Here is a 26,782-nt window from a genome sequence, read left to right as displayed (position 1 = left end):
ACTAATTGTGGTTTCTGTTTTACAGGTGTTTGAACTGAGTCAGGTGTGAAATAGAGCCTGTTGAATGTCGAGCAGTGATACGGTTTTTGTATTTGAAAGGACGCACACTACAGGAGACTTTTGATGAAATGAAAGAAACTTATGGTAATAATGCCCCATCATATGACCTTGTAAAATGCTGGCATCGTGAATTCAAACATGGCCGGAAGTCTGTGGAAACAGCTCCTAGACCTGGTCGCCCCCTTCTGCCATTGATGAGGCATCTGTCTGTCAAGTTAAGGCTGCCATTTTGGAAGATCAGCGCATTACTATTCGCCAAATAGCCCAAGATGTCAAGATTATTACAGGATCTTTGGAAATTATCATTCATGACCATTTGCATATGCATAAGGTGTCTGCCAGATGGATTCCCAGGTTGCTCACACCATTCCAGAAGCGAGAACACGTTGAGTGCTCGAGGATGAATTTGGAGATGTGCCAAGAAGATGAGTCAAAGTTTTTCAAAAGACTGATTACACAGGATGAAACTTGGGTCCATCACTATGATCCAAAGACCAAAGACTAGTCAATGCAGTGGAAACACTTGGACTCACCCTCCAAAGAAGGCAAGGGTGCAGCCCTCCGCCGACAAGTTCTTCCGGGACCAGGACGGAGTAGTGATGACAGATTTCCTGGCAAAGGGTACCACAATTACAGGAGCCTATTATGTTTCACTTTTGAGGAAATTTAGAGAAGCTATCAAAATCAAGAGGCGGGGCAAGATCAGCAAAGATACCCTCCTCCTGCAGGACGATGCTCCGGTCCACAACTCGCATGTCGCCAGATCAGAAGCACGGGCGTGTGGTTATGAAATCCTTCCCCATCCTCCCTACTCTCCTGACCCTGCACCCTCTGACTTTCACTTCCCAGCCATGAAGTTGTTTTTGGAAGGAAAGCGTTTCTGAAGTCACGTCGTGGTTGGAAGACCAACCTGGGATGTTCTAAAAAAGCGGTCTCCTGAGCTGCATCAAACGATGGGAGAAATGCATAACTCTGGGTGGTTCCTATGTAGAGAAAGACTAATAACTGTGCCAAGTTTTGTTGCTCTACTGCTATGGGAAGTGGGTCAGGGGCATTACTTATTGCACACCCCTCGTAAATGGTGACTTAAAACTGCAATAAAGTGTTTACATTTTTAGGATAATAATTATGAGTGCTATCCCACCCATCTATTACATGTCCATTTTAGAATTTCTTAACGTGGTTTTGGAGATGGGCATACACATGCTCTCAAAGTATAAACTCACCTACACAGAAATGTTTTTTGTTATTGTTTTAATTTTTACAACATTTTCAACTTTTTTTCAAGAAAATAATGAATGGTCATAAAACTGGTAATAAAAATAGCAGAAGTCATAATGACCCTATTCCCTGCCATGCAAAAACTTAAGTGGAAATTAAGTGCTGACTCTGCCAACAATGATAAAAGATGCCTAAAGAAGGCTTGAGAATATAGCGATTGAAGCATTGTGAAAATAAAAAAAAGCAGCAGAACTATATTAAATCTGTAAATGAGAATATCTCTTCTCAAATTTATTATGAAATATTTTTGTGAAATTACTTCTAATTTTTGATACATTTATGGTCTTCAATAGTCTTAAGATGTAGCAATCATGCAATGTGGACAGACAGTATTCTTAAATAGATTGTCCTCTGTAGTGTTATATGAATATCTCAACTAAGCATCTAAAACTTTTTTTTTTCTTTCCCAGAGATATCCATTCTACAACTGGTAAAATCAGGAGAGCAGTTTTGCAGTTTACACCATCCAGGTAAGATGGTTGAGTTTTAGGCTTCCGTTCACACAACAAATAAATGATGAATTTATTTCATTATGAAAAAAAATAATTCACATTTCTGTTTGGCATTTAATTATGTTTTTTATTTTTTTATTTTTTTTTTTTTTTACAATGTTGCTATATTTCAAATTTGCTATTACATATCTCTATGCATATAGAAATAGCCTCATTTAATAGAAAAACGAGCAATTTATTTATTTGTCCTATTATCAAATTGTTTTAGTCTGTTTTTATTTTTGTTTTATTTTCAAGCTTAATTTTTAATGTTCAATGAATCATATTAAGAAGATTCAATGTGTTAGCTGTTGAAATGAATCTTATATTAACAAAGTTGTACTTCTATCTCATTTTTGCATTTTTTTCTAGAGGTATTATTTTATTTACAGTTTAGGTTGGGTTGACCTCATAATTATTGCTTCCATTATGATTAATTTTGACCTACCACGAGATGAAATTAGATTTGTAAGGATTTTTTACTTGTTTTAAGCATTTTTAGTTTTAAAAAAAAATGGAGTTTGGCTTCTGATCCGGTAGCACAGAAGATGGCAAATATTCTAATAAATCTGAATGGTTTTAATTTAGTGACTACTAATTGAGCTACCAAAATAAATTGGGTTCCATAAAATTTTGATTTGGGGGAAAACTACTTTTAGGTGATTCATGGTTTGCCATTATGTACAAACTTCATCTCTTGTTGGATAATCTTTTTCATGGTTCATTCCAAATTCCTCTCTTAGTTTCCTTTATTTTACTGAATTATGTATATAATTTTAGAAATAAATGAAATGTGAGATTAAATTAACAAGAATGCAGAAGAAAAAGAATATTTAATTTCTGAAATGTAATACATACTGTAAAGAGATGGATGTTTTGAAAAAAACATGCGATCTTCAAATAGCAGTTTTAAAGTTCTTTCATATAAGTTGGTGAGGAGAAAATATCTTTGTACATGGTTATTACTTTTTTGCTACATCTTTTTGTAGTTGCTGGAAGTATGATGAAAAAGCCAGGACAAAGAGGAAGATTTCTTTAAATTAGCAATACACATGGATGATAAAACGCTTTGGATAATTACGGATTTCAAGGGGATTCTGCTAAAATCGTTCTATTTTAAAAATCAAAGCACCTTATGTCCTCAATATACCATTTTGTTCGAAAATGAATATACTTTCAAATAAATTACTAAATAATAATGTACATTATATATTTTAAGAGTTTTAAGCAAATAAATTGCTAAAAATGTTAACATCATAAAACAGCGTTTTTGGTAAGATTTTGTAATGACCCCTTATACCGTGATTCTCTTAAGAATTTTGTCATGAAATTTGGAAATTAACTAGAAGAGATATCACTTTTAATAGATTCGGTTGTCTGAAATTCTTTTGACAGCTCATTTTTTTGTTGTGTTAAAAAAAAATTCAACATGACGAGTTTGGAAAATTTTGAAAAAATAATTTCTTCGGACACCCACTGTTAAATAAATCAATTTTTTTACTACCATTAAAAATAAAAATGTAACCAGCTTTATCTTGTGGTACCGAGCAATTTAAAATCATGATACCTGGAAAAAATCGTTCTATTTTTAAAAAATATCTAAAAACGATCTGTAGAAGCAGCAGCAGCTACTATCGCTGATATTAATTACTTTACTGTAAACAAACTTTTTTTTGTTTTGCTTTTTATTCCAGAACAAATTAAAAATTTAAAAAAATAAAAATATGAAAATAACAAAAATGTTCTTATATATTTAGTTGGAGCTCATATTATCAGAACATAATTAGCTTTAACTAGAGCTGTTCAGTTACCAGAATATATAATTTTAAAGCAATTCGGCATTAATTTTGGTTAAATTTTTAAAATATAGTTGAAAAACAAATATGTACTTTTATCCATTACATTAGTTTTTAACAGTGAATTAAACAGTGTTTTGTTTTGTTTTGTTTTTTTAAAAAACGAAAATGTGAAATATGATTTTTTTTTTTTTGATTCACGTGTACGACCAGTACCACCCACGCCACCCCACACACACTCCCAGTATATTTTTTTCATTGTTTTTTACAATTTTTTTCAGTGGGTTATAATCGAATGACACTAATCTACCCAATTATATATATATATATATATATATATATATATATAAAATACAAAATCGGTATTTAAATATTTGTAGGATGTGCTCAGTTTCTAGTTAAATTCCTATTTACTTGCCTCCCTACGAGGACAGTTAGACACAAGGTCAGTTGATGTGAGGAAAATCCAGCTTCCAAAAAGGGTCAATCTGGATAAAAACAAACATAAAAATTGTCTCAGTCATGAAGGATTTCTTTCACTGACAGAGGACAGAAAAGGTGAAGTATAGCATCAGAATACTACACTGATCTTGGCCCGAAGTCCAGGTAGAGAAATAAGAAAAAAGAAAACGTCTTAAACTGGAAAGTTTAACGAAATAATGTGTCACTCGGACAAGAAATGTAATTGAAAATAAAAACCAAATTTATCAAATGTTTTAAATGAAATTTATTTTTGTCGATTTGTCGTAATTCTTGTTAAGTTTCACACCCCTTAAGAATTACGACAAATAAATAAAAATAAATTTCATATTTAAAAGTAATCTGATGTCCAAAATCTAAGGCATAACATTTTCAAAAGTCAATAATTATGACCCACTAACCGTAAATATCGGGGTCAAACGCTTTCTTAAAAATTTTTTTAAAAAATCCCTTAATCCTACCCTAGGTACAAGTGGCAAGCCTCCTCCTTTTGAAACCTTCTTTAGCCCTAACAATAACGCTAAGTCTAAGTGGCAAGGTCCTCACCAAACAAAGTTCCTTGGTAAGCTACATATAAGTGTCTAAAGAAAAAAAAAAATCCTTCCTTAAAGAAAAGTGCACCATTTATCACCCATAAAAAAATAAATTAGTCAACTGTCCTAAAATACTAGAATTGTCTTGAAATGGTGAATTATTTTACATTAAATTTATGTGAAACTAACCCCCACTCTAAATTCTAAAATTGTTTTTGTTTTGTTTCTATCAAGTCTTCAGGGTGTTCACAATTAATTTTCCTTAGCTCTATCATTAACCCAAAGTCAGAATGGTCACCTCCCCACCCTCTCATAATTGCACAAAACCCCTCTTAAAACCACACATAATCATCATTAGAAAAAAAAAAAAAAAAGGCACACAGGATTTATCTCCGATAGAAAAAAAAAATGGTTAACTGCCCTAAAACGCTAGATTGGCTCAAAATGGGGAATCATTTTACGTTAAATTCTAAAATAATACTTGTTCATCTTTCATAAAAGCTTTTTAGTGTATTCACACAAAGGTGAAATCTCATGTTTTGGAGAGGTGGTCAGATGGAGGGGTAACAGAGGTATTAATCTACAATAATACCAAAGAAATATTGCAATATATTTATTTTTAAACAGTCCTAGATTTCAATTTCAGTTATTTGTACATATAATGCATTACAATTCAGCTTTGAGTTCTTTAACTTCTTTTCTTTTAATGAATACATGGCATTTTTAAGGAATTGCAGCATATTTATGTGCATTTACTGCGGATTATTTGGAAACCATTAATTTTTGGAGATTTTAAGTAGCATATTCTAATTTATAGCACAAAAATACACTTCATTGCTTAATCTTCTGTTTTAAACAAAGATATAGTATTTTTACTGAAAAAGTAGTGTAAAAAATGTGACAAAACGCATACGGTCTTAAAGAGGGGAAAATATCCAAACGTGTGAGGCACAAAAATAGTCATAACTTCCTTAATTTTAATTGGATTTAAAAAATTTAAAAAGATTCTTTCTTAGGTAATCAAGCTCTTTCTATAGGCACCAATATTGAAATATTTTAAGCTATTTCAATTTTTTCATGTGTATTTAAATTTTTTCATGTGTATCGACCAAGCTGATTTTGCTAGATAACCTGTAATTGATTCTTTTTCAAAGTGAAACAAACATTGTTACAAATGGAGTCTGTTCAAAGGAAGATCACTCTGGTCTTAATAGATTTTATGTGGTTTACCGTAACACATGAATTTTGGATAAATTTATGAACAATGTTGATTATTATTTTAATATTTATTTATTATTTTTTAATTTATTAAATTATGTAAATCATCATCTTTGGCTGGATTGGTTACATCATAAATTCTTAGAATTTTACACAGTCCATTCTCATTTTATGTGGCCATTAGAACTGTCTTTTCATTGCCACCTGTTTTTCTCTTTCTCTCATCCTGTGCCGATGATTTCAAGATGCTTTTCTTCACTTACACATAATCTTGTTCAACCAATTGCCTTTGGTAATTTTTCTGCACGCTCTAATTCATCACACATTTTTTTACCAACTTCAAATATATTTCAAAATGTTGTTGAGACTGATATTAGGAACATCTTTAAAATTATTTTAACATATTTATTGTTTCTATCGATTATGGTCCAATGAGCTGTACAGTATTAGGTACTTACTACTAGTCTACCCATTGACCCTTAAAGGGTAAAATAAAAAATGTTCAAAATAAAGTGATTTTGAGATTGTATTGTCCTTTATTGTTTTGAGGCAACATTTTTTTTTAATTGATGAGTGAAAAAATAAAACTCAGGAAACCTCCAAAGCACTACTGCAAGCCTTAATTAAAATTAAGGAGGCCTTATTAAAAACACTACTAAAACCAAGTTTCTACCTCCCCATCTCCTTGAAAAGAAAATATTTTTTAAGTAAGGCCTGAAAAAAAATAAATCGTCAGAATCCACAGGAGCGTTACTAAAAGAGCTATATGGTTATAAATGTATATATTTATATTTGTCATTTATTTTTTTTTTTAACTCATTAAAATTAATACATTAAAATAAGTTAAAACAAAAAATATTGTTGACCTTGTATATGCTTTGGACAACAGCAGTGGCTTTTAATATCGGACTTAAGAGGGTAGCCATGAAATATGTAAGCAGACAATATTTTTAAAACTGGAAGTCACAAACTGGATGGACAGTTTAAATGGCCAAGCAAGCTGATCTGAGTTTTATAATTATATAGATTAAAATGTTTCTTGTATACCTTTCTTGTTTTTTTTTTTCTCCTCATGACAATGTGTATTGATTGCACAAATCGTTTTAATTTTCTCTTTGTAGTTGGACCCATGTGAGGTGGCTTGATCCCAACTCCTCCTACATGAGGGTGCTGGCAGTTGGTATTTTGGTCATGATATGGCAGGTAAATAGTTTCACTTTTACTCATCTAATAAGTAAACATATTTATATGAATCTTAAAAAGTTAAAAATTATTTTTATTAGACAAAATTAATTTAAAAAATGTTCATACCCTTTAATCAAAATTTCATTCTTGAAAATATTTCTATATAAATATAATCTTATAAAAATTATAATTAGACAACATTGGAAAGAAGGCAAAAAATGTAGTTTTTAGTCATTTAGTAACATAGAACACCTCTCCACTTTTTTTTTTTTTTTAATGGATATCACCCAAGAAAAGTCATGAAGCCACTTGATGTAAAGAGCTTTAAAAAAACAAAAACAAATTTCAAGATCAAAAACTAACAAACGATGATTGTTATATAGTTATACCGAAATCAGCAATTCTTCCTCCTTTATCAGAAAGATCGCCCATGGAATGTGGGGACTAAAGTGTTATGTAATGGATGGCTGGAACCATCTGATACATAACTGAAAAGAAAAACTTCTTTAAAAAAAGATAATAAAAGATTGGAAAGATAGGCATCGAATAATCGATTGTCCACCAGTCGAAACGAAAAAATAATTACGTCGTAAACAGAAATCGGACGACGATTTTTTTTTGTTTACAAAACAAGGAAACGTGACATTCCTTGTAAATTTGGAATGTATATGAAGAGCATGAGAAATGGATTCACGTGTATAAATAAAGTCAATATTCGGTCAGCTGAAGAGAAATCGGTCACGATGTCTCTAGGTAAAGAGGCGGCGAAAGATTGTCAAAACGTGACCAGCAGACGCGTGCTCCCTTATCGATAGCAGTGTGATCGACAGGTAGCGTGGAGTGGAAAAAAAAAACAAGCGAAAAACACATGCTAATATAAGAGGTGATTTGGGATTCCTGCAGAAGAGAAGAGGGAGAAGAGAGAGAGGAGAAGAGAGTAGAAACAGAAGGAGATGAGGTAGGGAAGAGAGAGACGCCGATAGGAGACGTGCGTTGTCGAGAGCATAACGTTTCACCCCCCCCCTCTCCATCACTGAAACGACAGTAAGCCCCACTGTTAAATTTTGAACTATTAAAAATCTCGATGTACAAGAACGAGAAAAAATAATTTTCAAAACAAAATATATTTTTATATAAAAAGCCAGCGTGTCTTACGTCTTGATTTGGTATGCTGAGTTACGTCTGATAAAGATCAGACGTAACTCAGCATACCAAATCAAGACGTAAGACACGCTGGCTTTTTTTATTTTTGTGCATGTTTTTATTTTTGTGCATGTTAAATTTCTTTCAGTCGGAATTGTTATTTTGACAAGCGGATGACAGCTGAAGAAAGCCGAGAGAGAAAAATGCACAGTCAAGGGGGAAATAACTCTGCCGTCTTAGCCGTTACCATAACAACCAGAAAACTAAACAATAAAGACGGTCAATAAAAGACGGCTACTTGGTTTTGTTGCAGCGGGGAACTTACTAACAACGACCGTTCCCAACCTAGGGGTCCTGGCGCTATATAACAAAAGGACAAAATAAGGAAAATTTTTTAAATAATTGTGGGAAAGGTGAAAAGTCTGTATAGTTTTTATGAGGCAAGCAAGGGCAATAAAGTGTTTCTTGCACCTCCACCCCAATTTCTTGTATTCACAGACTCACGATACTGCAATATTTTGCAAAATAAAACTCATCTAAAATATATTTATATATCTGTGATGTAAATAAGAAGACATGCCACTCAAACAGAACTTCATAAAAAAATGACCTCGTTTCAAAGAATAGATTTCACCCCAAACCATTTCTTTATTCGATATTACCAAAAACCTTTGCGAGTGTGGGAACCCAGATTACCAACAGCTCAGGCTGTTGGTAATAACTAGAATGACTAGAATAAATCTGATTGATGATACATCAAAAATCTTTTCAATCATTCTTCTACCTGGGGGGGGGGGTTCAAACACAAAGAGACATTTAAAGTAAACAAAACCAATCCGGCTTCTAGTGGGGTCAGTCTGCACTGATTAGATCTTGTTTACTTAGATTTTGGAACAGTGCTGGTTCTATCAGCAGTTGACTGTTGAGTATTTTATATGTATTCGATTCTGTTATAAGAGTCTCTGGGAGATAAATGAACCATGATGGATTTCCACTCAAGCTGTTTAATCTGCTTAATACCTGTTACTCAAGGAAGGAAAACAGAATTCTTCCGTGTACGTATTGGTGTCCACCAAGGTCGTGTTCTTACCCCCATCTTGCTCAGTTACATTATTAATGGAATCCATTAATCAAGGCATGGTGAGTCTTGCTGCCATGCAAGTTGAAAGTGTGTTCTTATCGACCTGGATTAGGCAGGCAATATTGCATCTTAACCCAATCGCAGGTAAAACTAAGGTGTGTTCATTCCATTTTAAGAACTACCTAGCCAAAAGGAAGCTCAACATTACCTGAGGAGGTAAAGTCTTAGAAAACACCCCATACCCAACTTATTCTCCACAAGAGGCTATCACTGCGTAATACTCTGCTCATGACACTGGCTAACAACTCTGACGCACAGATGCTATGTCTGTCAGTTTTAGCGCTATCGGCTCATTCTACTCCTGCTGCAAGCTTAACAAGGCCGATTACCAGCAATCTGAAATTGACCAACCTGCCAACAGGATGCCTGGAATTGCTCCATCGCAGATCCAATAGCAAAGGCAGTGTGACAAGCATAGCAATGACAATTGTCATCCCCTATTTGGACATCAAGTGGTGCTGCACTGATTACTGCAAGAGCTTTGCCACTGTGACAGGCCTCAGACAAACAACACCAGTATCCTTCTGCCTATGCTGGTGAAATGAATCGGTCAAAGACAACAACAACAAGGCTCTACCGGCATTGAAAGAAGACTTCTCAACAAGCTCTGAACTTCTCTGGAAAGAGTGGGTAATACTCAACTATGCCCAAAGGTTGCCAAAACACAGAACAACCTGTACAAATGGGGCTATGTACAGGATGCTTGGTGTCCCTGCGACAGACTGTTCCTTTAAGCAAAGCATGCTCCGATGTGGACCTGAGAGATACTTCGGACACTGCCAGACAATGGATCAGGAGATGGAGTGAAACGTTATGATTGTGAGCAGCAGGAATTTATGAGATCTGTTAATCTTCACTACTGCATTAGCTACATTGCTAACATATCGATATCTGTAGCGCTCTATAAAATAATCTCAGTATTTGTTTGCTAACTATTTCATTACCCACATCTATTCGACTATATGCACCCTCTTCCAGTCATATTATCTCTGTATTCCCTCTGTTCTACCCTTGCTTACAATAGCTAACTTGACTATACATGCATTGGGATTTACGACAGTCTCATAAGATTCCTCTAACGATCCCTTCAATTCTTCCCATATTAAATGTACATTAACTTAAAAACCAATTAGTCACCTGAAATAAAGAAATATGTATGTCGTCTAACCACCCTATTCTCTCTTTGCTCAAATGGTTTAATGTTCTATAAAAGGGTTTTGCTCCTAACGAAACAAACTGCATTTTTTAATTCTGAGTTCAAACCCTAAAAGAAATCAGAAAACACGTGCTCCATTATAGTTTTAACACCGTATTTTTTTTAATAATATGTAAGTCAAAAGCTGGTGCTACCAGATCAGGCTGCTCTGTGGCTTCCTGAGACGAAATGCACCTACACTGACATTTTTTTGTTTTCTGATCTTTTTTGTAAAACTTAATTATGTTCTGCAAAAACAAAAACAACAGCCTTTCTCCCTCCCCTTTTTATTTTATTTTTTCCTACCTTACTCCCGCTCCTGGATATGACCTTAAACTACATCCGATGGTGAGGTCCGGCTTACGGGCTTTGGGGAGTGTGGAGCCACCTCTTAATTGCCATTGCTCCCAGAGTGATAGTACCTGTTAGGGTCCCAACTATGGGTTAAATAGAACCAGATTTTAAAAAGGAAAAGAAACAACAAAAGAAAAAGAAAACAAATATATTCTATTAAATTAATTTTTTTTTTTTTTTTTTTTTTTTTTTTTTGCCCTGTCGGTAGGGCATGAACAACCGACTGCCCCCCTGCAGAGGGTAAAAATCCTTCAATGGGGCAACCAGTTAGCCGTGGGTTGCTACCCGTAATGTCTTAGGATGTGATCCTGGTGATTGAGCGAACCTAGACCAGGATATATAGAAGTTTAGGGATTGCAACACATTACTTTGGCCCTTACTTCGACTAGACGGGCGGTCGGAGAGGCCCGATTCGGCCAGTCACGCCAAGCCCCACCATATATTGCCCATTCCAAAAACTAACTACTAACATAACACATCCCCCCCTCTCCCACAAATAACCCTACTCCCTAATATATGATGGAAAGCGGTGGCTGAGGGTCAATCGATTAGGTGTGAATATCGATGACGAGGCTGTAAACCCCTCAGGATTGCTACAGATCCCATAGCAATATCAAGAGAGAACAGATAATCATTATGATACCACCAAAGTCGGTTATATCATCATTGTATCCCTGTGGAGGCTGGGCGAATGGGTTTCCCCCCCAGGCTCTTCCCAAATAGGACTCCGAGGTGGGTGGGGAACAAAGATGACGAAAAAAGAAAACAAAATATATGGCTTATTCCTCCCAAAAACCACCCAACCACCCAAAGAGAACCCACTCTGATGTCTCTGACATCAGTAGCTCTGAGAAAGAGACGATAAAACCAAGGAACTCAACATTCGTAGTAATAGAATCAATAGAGGAAACTCCTTTGAGCAAACTATCACCTTTTAAAATTGAAAGAAATCTTAAAACTTTAAAACCAAAGTCTATTAAAAAACAATTTAACGCCAGCCTACTAATAGAAACCCATAACGAAGAACAAACTAAAGAAATATTGAAACTAAAATTATTTGAAAACATCAAAGTCAAATGCTACAGACATCCAACCCTAAATACCTGCAAAGGAGTTGTGAAAAGCCACGAACTTGCACTTTGTCCCTTGGAGGAAATCAAGACAAACTAACAGAAACAGAATGTGTTAGATGTTCGTAGAGTCCAAATAAAAAAAAAACAGTGAGAAAATCGATACCAACACATATATACTAACTTTTGATTCCCTCACCATACACAAAGAAGTGAAAGTTGGATATATGAAAATAAATGTAGAAATTTATATTCCAAACACCCTCCAATGCTTCAAGTGCCAGAAGTTTGGACACCATCAAGATCGGTGCACACGATTACCAGTGTGTGGAAGATGTGGAGAAAGCGGCGCACACATTGACTGCAGAAAAGATTTCAAGTGTGCCAACTGCCTTGGAAATCATGGCGCTGGCTCTAGATATTGTGAAATATGGAAAAGAGAAAAAGAAGTGACCAAACTAAAACATACAAAGAATATATCCTACCCAAAGGCCAGAAAAATCATTGAAACTAAAACATATGCAGATGCAATTAAAAAAACTACTCCAATCAACAATGAAAATGGTCATATACATGTAACGGATACAACTGACAAGAAAATTGATGTCTTAAGCAAACTAATAAAGGAAATGAAAGAATTATTAGAAGAAATGAGGAAAATGAATAGTGCAATGTCTGCAACCAATCCAAGGATAATATTAAGTAAAGACACTACTGAACCACAAAAAGAAACAAAACCACAAACCATTTCTACAAAAACAACCGAACAACCATCAAACACATCACAAGCCAGAAAAGAATAAAAAATCCCCCCAGACAAAAAAAAAAAAAAAAAAAAAAAAAAAAACAGGAAAAGAAAGATCCCGATCTATATCCCGAACAGGAACTCCGACAGAAAATAGATTTGAGGTATTGGAGACGATGGAAGTTGAACACAATTCCAAGTAATGAACAAAATATTACAATGGAATATCAGAGGGATAAAAGCAAACCAAAATGAACTCACATTATTAATAACAAATATGAGCCCAGCACTTGTCTGTCTGCAGGAGACCTTTCTGAAAGAAAATAATACCAGCAACATAAAACACTACACATCTTACAACTACATAAATAAAGATACGGACAGAGCTTCTGGAGGCACATCAATACTCGTGAAGAATGAAGTCCCTCAAAGACAAATAAATATAAACACAAACTTGCAAGCAATTGCAGTTTCAGTGACTCTACATAGAACTATAACACTTTGCTCAATCTACATCCCTCCAAAAGATACAATCAACAAAACTGAGATAACTCAATTAATAAAACAACTCCCTAAACCCTTTTTTCTACTAAGAGATCTCAACAGTCACAATGTAATATGGGGAAGTAAAGAAACAAATAAAAAAGGAAAAGAAATAGAAAACATAATAAATAAAAATAATCTATGCCTCCTCAATAATCAAAACTACACCTATATGTACCCAGCAACAGGTACTTTCACCGCCATCGACCTTACCTTATGTGATCCTTCCATATATATGGACTATGATTGGAAAGTACACAATGACACCTGTGAGAGTGATCATTTCCCAATCATCCTGGAAAGTCTAAGTACTAGTACTGAACAAAAAACACCCAAATGGAGCCTACATAAAGCAGATTGGGAAGACTTCCAGGAACAGTGCAAAAACCAATTATTGAAAAGAAAGATGAAGATGACCATTTGACACTCACAAACATAGCAAATAATACCATACCGAAAACAAGCAAAACCAACAATCACAACAAACCTTAGTTCACAAAAGAATGCAGAAAAACCATCAGAGCTCGACAAGCTGCCTTGAGAAAATTCGAAAAGTATCCAACAAGTGAAAATCTGGATTTCTTCAAAAACAACAGAGCAAAAGCCAGACGAATCATAAAGGAATCCAAAAGAACAACATGGAGAAATTATATATCCAAAATTAATGTGAATACCAAGGCAAAAACAGTTTGGAACATGATGAGGAAAATAGAAGGAAAGTGTAGTAGTACACCAATATCCCACATCTCTAAAGACAACAAAATATACACCAATCAAAAAGACATTTTCCTGGCAGATAATTTATCAAAAATTTCATCATGTGACAGACAAACAGAAATTCAAAAAGATTAGAAAAAAGGAACAGAAGAAAATTCTATTTAAATCACAAAATACCGAAAAATACAACCAACCTCTTACCTTGCCCGAATTAAAAGAATCGCTAATCAAATCCCATGACACAGCTACAGGGTCCAATGAAATTCCATATGAAATCCTCAAAAGACTTCCAGAAACCTCAATGAAATACCTACTTGAAATTTTCAATATTATATGGTCCAGTGGAAACGTACCTGAGACCTGGAAAGAGGCCACTAATCCCAAAATCTGAAAACTCAAACATCCAATCCCAATCAAGTAACATCTCAGATCCATTGAATTTCAGGCCAATAGCTCTAACAAGCTGCATTTGTAAAACCATGGAAAGGATTATAAACAAAAGACTAATCTGGTTCCTGGAAACAGAATCTTATTACAGAATTTCAAACAGGATTCAGGAAAAAACGAAGTTCAATAGACCACATAGTCAGACTTGAAACCTTCATCAGAGAAGCCTTTGTAAGGAAGGAACATTTAACAGCAGTGTTTTTTGACATGGAAAAAGCCTACAATACTGTGTGGAAGTACGGTGTTACAAGGGATCTGAAGGCGCTTGAACTAAAAGGCAGAATGCCAATTTTTATTGAAAATTTTTTAAAAAATAGACGGTTCAGAATAAAGGTTGGCACAGCTCTCTCGGACTTGAAGGAACAAGAAAATGGAGTACCTCAAGGGAGTATACTGTCAGTGACCCTGATCAGTATCCGAATTAACAACATTGTAAAAAACCTTGACTCTGGAGTAGATTGCTCCCTATATGTGGATGACTTCCTAATATGCTGTAGATCTAGATATATATCTATAATAGAAAGGAAGCTTCAATTGTGCTTAAACAAAGTAATGAGATGGACGGAAGAGAATGGATTTAGATTCTCCAAAAGAAAAACGAAATGCATGCATTTCTGCAAACTAAAGAACATGCATAATGATCCTGTCCTAACCATGGAAGGAACGCCCATAACCGTTACTGACCAGTACAAATTCTTAGGGATTTTATTTGACAAAAAGTTAACATTCATTCCACACATAAACTATCTGAAAAAAAAAATGTAACAAAGCTGTTTAGTCTTTTGAGAGTGGTAGCACATACTGATTGGGGTGCAGACAGGGAAACACTCCTTAAACTTTACAGAGCACTAGTCCGCTCAAAGCTAGACTACGGTTGTTTCATATATGGATCAACCCGAACATCATATATAAAAAGCCTCGACCCTATTCACCATACTGGCCTAAGATTGGAGCATACAGAACCTCCCCCGTGAACAGTCTATACACGGAAGCACATGAACCCTCACTAGATCTAAGGCAAGAAAAGTTAGCCCTTCAATATTTACTCAAACTGAAGTCTTGCCCAAACAACCCTGCATACCAATGTACCTTCTATCCTAAATATGAAGAACTCTTCAACAGGAGAGGAAAAACTATCAAAACTTTCGGGCTCCAAATGAAGGAAAGCATTGAAGAATCGAAAATTCCAATCTCCAGCATTCACAACTTCATACTACCTAAAACTGGACCATGAAACAAGTAGAAATAAAACTGAACCTAAACAAAAAGTCCAAATCTACCACAAACCCTATTGAATACCACAACGAACTTCAACATTTAAAATTACAATATTCAGACTACACCTTTATCTACACAGATGGGTCTAAAATAATCACACTCGATGTGCAGCAACGTACCACAAAACCACAATGAAGAGAAATCTTCAAAATGAAGCATCTATATTCACTGCAGAGATTATAGCTATCGATCTAGCACTCAACATAATTTCAGAGGAAACCACCAAAAACTTCATCATTCTCACAGATTCTCTATCAGTCCTATTATCTATACAAAATCAAAAACAAGAAAATCCACTAACAACAAAATTAATAGAAAAAAATCAATATCCTTTCAACCACTAAAAACATTATTCTTGTCTGGATCCCCAGCCATGTGGGGATCAAAGGCAATGGCAGGGCAGATACAGCTGCAAAAAGATCTTCTCACCTTCCAACTGACGATTTTAAGATTCCACATACTGATCTTAGACCCCAGATAAAAGCATACATACAGGAAAAATGGCAACTGCGGTGGAGTCAGCAAGAGGGCAGCAAATTATACTCAATCAAACCTAAACTTAAGGAACGATGTCCAATCATCACGCCGAGAAGTTGTGATACTGACTTGGCTGCGCATAGGACATACCAACTTTACTCATTCTTATATACTAAATGGAGAATCGGCGCCAGAGTGCATCCCATGCCAGGAGACACTCACAGTAAAACATATCCGAGTTGGGTGTGATGACCTCGCCCCAACTAGAAAACTATATTATACAGAAAGCAATATGGAGGACCTTTTTGAAAAGGTCAACTCAACAAATATTCTAGCATACTTAAGGAAAGTAGATTTATATAAGAAAATTTAAAGTCACCCAAATATACACATCCATGTATAAATACAACATGTAATTTCTTAGTTCGATTTTATAAAAAAAGGGAGGAAAGGCTGAAAAAGTCCCCCCCCCCAATAAAAAATAGTTTAAAAAAAAAAAAAAAGGACTCCGGCATTAAATGACCACATAGGTTGATATGCCGTAAAACCAATCAATCAATCAATCAAGCAAGTCAAAAGAACGAAAAAAATCTCAAAATTGAAATAGAACCAAAACAAGAAAAAAAAAAAAAAAAAAAAAGAATTATTAAAATTCGGGTAAGTTTTTTTTTTTTTTTTTTTGTTTTGTTTTTATTTATCAATAGCAGAAACACACAGGATAAAATCGAAAGCTACATTTTTATTTTTTTTCTTGCTTAAACACTTTTCTTTCTGTTATTCTTGTCCATTGTAACTTGGTTCCTTATTCTTTATTAGAATAAAATGGAGCAAGTCTTTAAATCAGTTTTGTGTGTTTTTCGTGTCTACTCATTTGTATCTGTTCTTTTAATGACACTAACGTCAGAAAATATGCTGTTTATACCAAATGAAATGAATGGCAAAATACTTTCATCTATAAAAACAAACATCCAATGCGTGTGGAGGATGAGAGAGATGAGGGTGGCGACCAACAGGCTGACTCATGTGATCATCTCGTAACTCATGTCTGTGCCTGTCTCTGTGACATCTTGTCTATATTATGTACATACCTCTTTTTTTTTGTTTAGCATTTGACGCCATCAGTCACAATCTAGGATGCAATTACATCAGAAACCGTTCTTTTGTTCCACTTACTATTTTTGGGAAAATCTGGTATTTCCCTTTTTTTATTTTGTTTTTATTCCTGTCCCTTTCCGGGATTGTGTAATTTAAGTGGCAGATAACTTTTGTTGAATATGTCTGGTTTCATGCATGATAATCTTTGTCGGTATATGAAAAGAATAAAGTACATTTTTTATGTCTGATGGGAGAGTATAAAATTAAGTACCATTGAGAAAAAGACAAAAATAAATACTGTGTGTCCTTTATGGTCATATGGTACTGTAGAAACCAGTCTTGGTTAAAATGTGCCAGAAAAGTCGAGAGGCAGATACTTTTCTATAAAGTGAGCTGCGACAAAGATTTTTTTGTTATAACCCCGGATCATCATTCAAAAACTCAAAATGTATTTATCCTCTATGACATATTCTAGTATTCTTCTCTTTTAGGTTGCAGAACTTAATCTATTCTTCATTAAGCATATATTTATGATTACACCTGCACACCCTGTGAATGTAATCCGAGCCATGCTTATTGCTCTAGTATCAGCACCTTCAATCAGGTATGTATTTTCAACAACAAAAATAATTTTTTTTTTTTCTTTTTTCTTTCTAAATGAGTGACTTTTACTATATCTGCTATGGGTGAAATGTTAACAAAACCACAGCACAAAGCCAAATAAATCTACAGACTAACTTACTGTCAATTGACATCACAACCATCCTACATAGAACAGTCACAATCTGCTCCATCTATCTACCTCCAAACGACCCTATACATGAAAAAGAAATGGAAAAACTTATAAACGACTTTAACAGTCATAATGCTAGTTAGGGATGTTCAGACACAGACAGAAAAGGAATCATTATAGAAAATATCAACAACAACCATCTATGCATATATAATAACAAAAACAGCAATAATAACACCAAAGACAAAACTACATGGAATATGATACAGAAAATATCAGGAAAAAACACCAGTTCCCTTGTCAACCACCTCTGTATAACCAATAACAAAATACCCCCCCCCAAAAAAAGGACATGGCCAACATGCTTGCAGATACTATTGCAAATAATTCATCATCCAAAAAATTCAATAAAAAATTCCAGACTATCAAACAGGAATCAGAAAAAAACAAACTGAACTTTAAAAAATGAGGAAGAATACAATAACCTTTTTTACCATTCATGAACTAAAGAATTCATTAAAAAAAGTCAATAACACAGCTGAGGGACGAGATAACATATGAATTCCTAAAACAACTACCAGATCAACCATTAAATTATTTAGTTTCCATTTTTAATGACATCTGGATCAATGGCAATCTTCCAGTTATATGAAAACAAGCCACAACAAAATTAGGAAAGAATGCATCTAACTTCTCCAATTATCGCCCCATAGCACTAACAATGGCGAGAATCATAAACACAAGACTAATTTGGTTTCTTGAAATTAATAAAATAATAACCAACTTTCAATGCGGCTTTCGAAAACATTGAAAGACTACAGATCACTTAATACGATTGGAAACTTTTATCAGAAATTCATTTATGCAAAAAAAGCATATGACTGCTATTTTCTTTAATCTTGAAAAGGCTTATGATACCATATGGAGGTATTGTCTCATGGAAGATCTCTAAGTTGGACTGAAAGGAAGACTACCCATCTTTATTAACAACAGACTATTTAATGTCTGTGTAGAAACATGCCTCTCGAGCATCAAGAAATAGGAAACGGGAGTCTCACAGGGAAGTATTTTGTCTATAACATTATTTAGCCTAAAAATTAACAATATCATTAGATGCATAAATCAAGGCGTGAATTGTTCACTATATTTCAATGGCTTTCTAATTGCGTACAGCTCAAGGCATGTCCACATAATTGAGCATCAACTTCAACAATGCATTGACAAAATAAAAAAAAATGGACAACTGAGAATGGATTCAAATTTTCCACTAACAAAACAAAATGCATGCACTTTTGTCAGCTTAGATAACTGCACCTAGATCCTCTTTTAAAACTAGATGATACCCAGATTCCTATTGTCGATGAACATAAACAAAAGACTTACATTCATCCCTCACATCAAACACTTAAAAAATAAATGTAACAAAACTCTCCAGCTAATGCGGGTCATTGCCCACACAGATTGGTGAGCAGACAGACAAACCCTATTGAAATCTAGTGCGATCTAAACTAGATTATCACAGCTTCATTTATGGTGCCACCAGAAAGTCATATATAAAGACATTAGACACCGTTCAACATTAGGGCTTCAGACTTGTACTGGTAGCCTTCCAAACTTCCCCATAGATAGTCTCTATGCAGAAGCCAACAGACTCCCATTATCAATTCAATGCAACAAACTAGCTTTACAATACTTGACCAAAATTCTCTCTTGCCCAGACAATCCTGTCTATGACTATATTGCAAACCCACTAGATTACTTTCTCTATGATAGGGAAAAATTACAAGAACAAATCCAGCCCATAACTGCATCTTCAATCCCAAATACCAAAATCTATTTGACTAAAAAGTCAAAGTTATAAAATCTTTTGGTCTCCACTAGTAGAAGATGCAAGTATCACAATAACTAACATCCATGATGTCAACCAACTAAGCCTGGCTACTAAAACAGCCTAAAATTGTCCTTGAACTAAACAAGCTCCCAAAAAATTAAACTCATCCACTAACTTATCAAGAAAAACTCCTTAACATTCAGGAAAAATACCCAAATCATTAGCATATCTGGTTCCAAAAACAGCAACAGAACTGGATGCGGATTAGTATCCTTGCAAAGCAACTACCAGACTATGCTTTAATTTTTAGTGCCAAAGCCACAGGTATAAACCTGGCTCTAAACCTCACCCACAACAAATTTATAATTTTTTCAGAATCCTTAAAGAACCAAAACTTGCTACTAATCAATCTATTACTAAAAATACATACTTTTTACAAAACAAAAATATCAAATTCTGTTGGATCCCCGTCATTTTTGAATTCACGGCAATGAAAAAGCCGACATAGCTGACAAAAACTAAAACTCCGTATAAGCAATATAAAAATTCCACACTCAGATTACAAGCAACTAATAATCTCATTACAAAGAAATGGCAAGAATAAGGGAATAACTGTCAAAATAACAAACTTTTCAAAATTAAACTCACAATGGTTACCAGATTTCAGAAAATCATGAGTGGAGGAAGTGGTTTTATCTCGTATTTGCATAAGACACACACACACACATATAATTCACTCTTTTCTGAAAAAAAAAAAGACCCTCCAGAATGTTTGGTATTTACAGTAAAACACTTTGTTCTGGATTGTGACAATCTCACATATATCTGGCAAAATTACTACAATGTCAACAATATGAAAGAACTATTTAAAACAATAAATTCTAACAAAATATTAATATTTCTGAAAAAATTAAATTTATACAAAAGAATATAATTTTATCTTAATCTAACTTTACTCAAAATAAAAAACGAAATGAAAAAACACACACACACACACACACACACAATCACCAAGGCTGACTTGATTTACTGAATAAGTTGAAATATCTAACTCATGACAAAAAAATACAAATTATAGCACTCAAACAAACAAAAAAAAGATTGATATGCCGTAAAACCAAACCAAACCTAGTTCTTCATAAGCTGTTCAATCTTACTTTAGAAACTAGTAAAATTCCTTCTTTCCAGAAAGCATTAATAGTTGTTTTGTACAAAAAAGATGACAAGTCTGAATATAAAAACTGTAGACCTATAAGTTTGTTGAGCCATGTTTATAAACTCTATCTGACTATCATTGGCAACAGAATCACAAAGGATCTTTATTCCTGTCTCCCCGATTTTCAAGCGGCCTATTAACCTGGAAGGAACACAGTTGAACAGATTTTTGTCCTTAGCAAAAAAATGAAGTTTTAATAAACCATTATAAATCATTTTTATCGCTTTTACAAAAGCTTTCAATTTGGCCAATTTAAGACAAAACTTCTCTCAACAAAAATTATATTAATCTTCTAAAATCACTATGACAGATCACAGGTTTTTATAAAAACTGACTTTGGGTTTAGTCGCTCCGTAAACATAAAAAAAAGTACATCAAGCAAGGAGATATGCTTTCAGTAATTCTGTTCTGTGTTGCACTAGCTGTTGTTATGCTTAAGAGAGAAGAGACTTGTCAAAGCATTTTTTTTTGAAGAAGAAGAAGAAGTTGGAGAGGATTTGACCTCCTATAGAGGATTTGACCTCCTATAGAGGAGGTCAAATCCTCTCCAACTTCTCCTACACTGATGACATTGTTCTTGTTAATGAATGCACACATAAACCTCAAATTTTTTTTAATGTATTAGCAAAGAATGTAAAGGATACAGGATTAGAAATAAATCTAGAGAAGACAGAATGTATGTCTACAGTTAAATCACAGTTTTATCTAAAGACTATTCACAGTAAACCCATCAAACAAGTCACCAAATTCATTTATTTAGGACATAAACTTACTTTCTCCAGTGATCACGAGACTCCTAGTTTATCATACTACTGTTAATAATACTCATAATGATACTAATAGAATTGACCATAGCAATAAAATAGTACTATTATCTAAGAAATGAAATAAAATACTAAAAAGAATAGTAATAAATGAAACAACAATCATAATATTAGTAAAAGTAAAACAAATAATAATCATTATAATAATTACAACAGTAATACTGAGAATATTAAAAAAATAATAGTAATAGAACAAAATATATTACTACTACTACTACTAATGATAATAATAAATCAAAATAATGAAAAGTCTGAAGGATGTAAAAAAAATCAAAATCTAAAATAACTAAAAGTATTAGCAAACAAAAATCATCACCTACAACAGCAACAATGATGATGATAATGATGTTCAAGATGTGTAACAGAATAATCTTCAACTACCCTTGTACTTTGACAATTCTTAGGTTAAACTGCCTATGTTAAGAATGGCTTAATAAATAACCATCTGTTAATTGTCCATGGTGAACTAATAATGTTAGTATTTAGAACACTGTTCTTAACATGAATGAGGGAGAGTGCAATGTCAACTATTCTGTACTGTCACTTGACAAATTAATATATAAAATTAGAAAAGTGAAACTCTCCAAAAGTTATATTACAAATGAAGAAATTTATATCTGATGAAAATTATGGAAATAATATTCCAGTGTTATGAATGTTACCAAAATATACATAAAGACATTTACAGAATACAAATGAAATGATATAATGGCCCCCGGGTTCAGTATATCTTGCCGAACAAGACGGAAGGGGGAGACTCTTTTGAAACCCGGAAAATGTAAGATTGACAAACAAACAATGCATAAAAGCAACAAAAACACAAACACTTCCAAATAATATAAAAATCGGTTTAATAAAGATATAAAAAAAGATTAAATGAAAAGAATATATTCAAAATTATGGGGTTTGAGATATTTCTAAACATATAAACTGAGCAAAAGTCTTGGAAAGAGATTAACAGCGTAACTAGGAATTATGCAACCACAAGTCTGATAGAAGAAACAAAATTTACACTCACAGTTCTTTTTTTGTCTTTTTTTGTTTCTTTTTTTGTTTCTTTTTTTGTCTTCTCTTTGTTTCTTTTCTTTTTGTCTTTTTTTTCTTTTTTGTCTCCTCTTTTTTGTTTCTTCTTTGTCTTTTTTTGTTTTTTTTGTCTTTTTTGTTTCTTTTTTGTTTGTTTTTTTTGTCTTTTTTTTTCTTTTTTTGTTTCTTTTATTTGTCTTTTTTGTTTTTTTTGTCTTTTTTTTTCTTTTTTTGTCTTTGTTTTTTTTTGTATTTTTTTCTTTTTTGTCTTTTGTTTTTTGTATTTTTTTTGTCTCTTTTTTTCTTTTTTTGTCTCTTGTTTTTTGTCTTTTTTGTGTCTTTTTGTTTCTTTTGTCTTTTTTGTTTCTTTTGTCTTTTTTGTTTCTTTTGTCTTTTTTGTTTCTTTTTTGTCTTTTTTTGTTTTTTTGTCTTCTCTTCTTTGTTTCTTTTTTTTTGTTTTTTCTTTTTTGGTTCTTGTCTTTTTTTTTGTTTCTTTTTTGTCTTTTTTTGTTTTTGTCTTTTTTTTTGTCTTTTTTGTTTCTTTTTTGTCTTCTCATTTTTGTTTCTTTTTTGTCTTCTCATTTTTGTTTCTTTTTTGTCTTCTCTTTTGTTTTTTTTTCTTTGTTTTTTTTTGTCTTTTTTTTCTTTTTTGTCTTTTTTTGGTTCTTTTTTTGTCTTTTCTTTTTTTTTTGTTTTTTTTTTGTCTTTTTGTTTATTTTTTGTCTTTTTGTTTATTTTTTGTCTTTTCTTTTTGTTTCTTTTTTGCCTTTTTTGTTTCTTCTCTTTTTTGGTTCTTTTTTGTCTTCTCTTTTTTGGTTCTTTTTTGTCTTCTCTTTTGTCTTCTCTTTTTTGGTTCTTTTTTTGTCTTCTCTTTTGTCTTCTCTTTTTTGGTTCTTTTTTGTCTTCTCTTTTTTTGTTCTTTTTTGTCTTCTCTTTTTTTGTTCTTTTTTGTCTTTGTTCTTTTTTGTCTTTGTTCTTTTTTGTCTTTTTTGTTTCTTTTTTGTCTTTTTGTTCTTTTTTGTCTTTTTTGTTTCTTTTTTGTCTTTTTTGTTTCTTTTTTGTCTTTGTCTTTTTTGTCTTTGTCTTGTTTGTCTTTGTCTTGTTTGTTTTTGTCTTTTTTTGTTTCTTTTTTATCTTTTCTTTTTTTTATTCTTTTTCTTTTTTTTTATTCTTTTTCTTTTCACAACTTGTTAGCAATGTACTTAGTCCGAGAGAATCCTTTTGTGGGGAAAGAAAGTTTGAATAATCAATTCTGTTATTCTATTTTTCTTTTCTTATCCGCTTTTCATACCATATCTGTTGCTTGTTTTCGGTTTTCCAAAATAGTGTTTCTTTTTCCTTTTTTTTTTTTTTTTTTTTTTTTTTTTAAATTTTATTTGAGTCGTCTCCTCTTCCACATGTAGAGAGGCATTATTCCGGATCGACGGTCAAAGCAAAAAGAAGTGAAGAGGCCGGAATTCGAGTCCTAAAAGAAATGGGGAGGAAAGGAGGGAGTTTCACTTTCTGCCTTCTCCTTCTCTGCTTTGCATTCCGATCTAAAAATAGATTTGAAAAATTCTCTTTCTTCACCTCTTGGTTGATGAAATATCTGATGGTTGAATCCTTGGCTTTTGAGACTGGATCACAGTTATAGTATCTGTTTTGCTGCTATACATTACAAGTTGACTTTTTTCTTTGTAGATAATTATTTTATCAACTTGCATGAAAAGAGCTATGTAAAAGATGCTTAAAACAGTTTGAATTATGCAAATACCATCAGTAGTTCAAACGTTGTGAGAATTTTAAGTGCCAAAATTTATGCTTTTCTATGGACATTTTTCTTTAGAGAAAGTGGGCTTAATTACGGAACTCAACATTTCAAGAAATTTGGTAATTTTGCCACCATTTATTTTTTTTCAAGCTATTCTCATGAAACTTGGCACTCTTATGTAAAATTGTGTGCTCTTTCTGATCATGCAATCAAATCTGATGTATCTCTTTACCGTAAGCCATGAATTATAAATTCAGATGTACAAATTTCATTTTTTTTAAACAGTGGGTGTCTGTTCATGAACAAAACTAAGTATTATAGTGGTATTTAAATATAGCTTTATTGAGAGCAGGCAGAGCTTAATCTGAGTGTAGCCATTGAATGCTTAAAGAGCATTCATGGCCGGTATTTACTACTCCCCTCAAAGAAAAAAATATTGAGTAGATATGAATTAATCTCAGAAATAAATAAAAAAAATTTTCATATAGATTTTGGATTTCTGTAAAAGATGGAAATTCCCATGGGACGAGTCCAATTTTCAATTTTGTAAATCCTCTATCTGGCCCAAAATATACCCCTAGTTTCTGAGACTCGACCATAAATCATACTCTACATGAATCCTTGATGTAGCTATCACAGTACCAGGATACCAGGAATCCTGATAAGCAACAACTATATATTCACCAGTTGATCGTAATTTTTGTTATTTCTATTCTGTTGTTTTACTGAAAATTCAACTATGTAAACAAAGAAATAAAACGGTAATTCTTTTTACCTTGTTTTCACCTTAACATTTAAAATGATTACTTTTATATATTTTAGGGTATGCTGGAAACGAATATTGCGTTTAAATTTTCTGCAAATAAGTAGTTTTCCGGATATTAAGCAATGTCATTTCTTATATTATCGCTGGTGGCCATCTTGGTATGCGCTAATGTGCAAATGTAACCCTGAGAAACTATGTGCAAACGCATGGACCAAGATGGCCATCAGCCATAACATAAGAAATGACATTGCTTAATATCCGGAAAGCTATTTATTTGCGGAAAATTTAAATGCAATATTCGTTTTCAGCATACCCAAAAACCTTAAAAGATAGTCATTTTAAAGAAAAATGTTAAGGTGGAAACAAGGTAAAAATTTACAAAATGCATTACACTGAAATTCTTTATCGAACCACCTAATTGTTATTATTTAGATATCTTCAGTTAATAAAAAAGACGGGTTTGTTTTACAGATTCAAAAAAATGGTCTTGACAATGAGTTAAAAATAAATTCAAGTTTCATGATATATTTTATTTAATTGTCAGGTGTAAGTACAGAATAGTTAACAAAACACCCTTCCATCCCCATAAGAATGGGTTTCTAAATAATGTTACTCCAGCATGGTAGCATAAGTGCACAAGTACTTTATATTTGTTATATATTTGTTTTGTTTTTGGTTTGTTTTTTTACCATTAAAAAGCAAACTATGTACTTAGTACATTTTGTTGTTTTTTAACGCTTTTAGTACATGTGTACTAAAAACGTTAAAAACAAAAAAATAGTATTGTTTGGAAATCAAATTTGAAAAACTTGAAAATAATTTTTTTAAATTGACAAACTCAGAATAAAAATGAAACTTTTTTTCTGCTTTCGTTTTGAAAGCAGAAAAAACAGTTTTCTATTTTTAAGAGAATGCAAACTCGTTAATATTCTGACAGCGATGGTTAATGCATAGCTAACCATCGCTGTCATGGTTTCCCTTTAAGCGGATTTGAATGTCTATAAAAGATAACATTTTAAAGAAATTTCCGCACAATTAATAATTATCAAATATTTACATATACGTGAAAATAATTCTGAAACTATTATCTATATGAAAGTAGATATATACCAATTTATCTTATAAATTTTGAAATATTCCTTGTCAACTTTGCTCGGCCGTAACTTTGCTTACTGTGGTCGTAAAAATAAAAATCAAAGTTCAGTAGAGATGGACTTCTATGTTTATATAGCCTGTAAAATTTCAGCCATATCCAATCAAATTTAATTCCGCGCATATGTCTCCAAACATAATGTATGAAATGTAAACATTGAAAAAATAGTTTCCCTTTTTGTTTTCATCATTTTTTACCATTCATTTTTAACTTGGAGCATAAAAACATTGAACGCAT

The 26,782-nt window shown here is 33.0% G+C and overlaps 1 protein-coding gene and 1 long non-coding RNA gene across 3 annotated transcripts in view; one reads left to right on the top strand and one right to left on the bottom strand.

Moving 5' to 3' along the window:
- Positions 1-26,782, top strand: part of LOC145296043 (phosphatidylserine synthase 1-like) — a 357,209-nt gene that overhangs the window by 242,238 nt on the left and 88,189 nt on the right. For both annotated transcript variants that reach the window (XM_080142088.1, XM_080142087.1), the window contains exons 7-9: positions 1,752-1,811; positions 6,981-7,062; positions 17,741-17,853. In XM_080142088.1, the coding sequence (XP_079998214.1) occupies positions 1,752-1,811; positions 6,981-7,062; positions 17,741-17,853 (255 nt within the window). The remainder of the gene's footprint in view (positions 1-1,751; positions 1,812-6,980; positions 7,063-17,740; positions 17,854-26,782) is intronic.
- LOC145296045 (uncharacterized) overlaps positions 1-26,782 on the bottom strand; it is a 193,277-nt gene that overhangs the window by 119,505 nt on the left and 46,990 nt on the right. The window lies entirely within an intron of this gene.

This window comes from Euprymna scolopes, chromosome 16 (genome assembly GCF_053919585.1).
Source record: "Euprymna scolopes isolate OS-2025 chromosome 16, ASM5391958v1, whole genome shotgun sequence".
Lineage (NCBI taxonomy): Eukaryota > Metazoa > Mollusca > Cephalopoda > Sepiida > Sepiolidae > Euprymna > Euprymna scolopes.
Note: the sequence above shows the minus strand (reverse complement) of the source record. Positions and strands in the feature narration are given on the sequence as shown.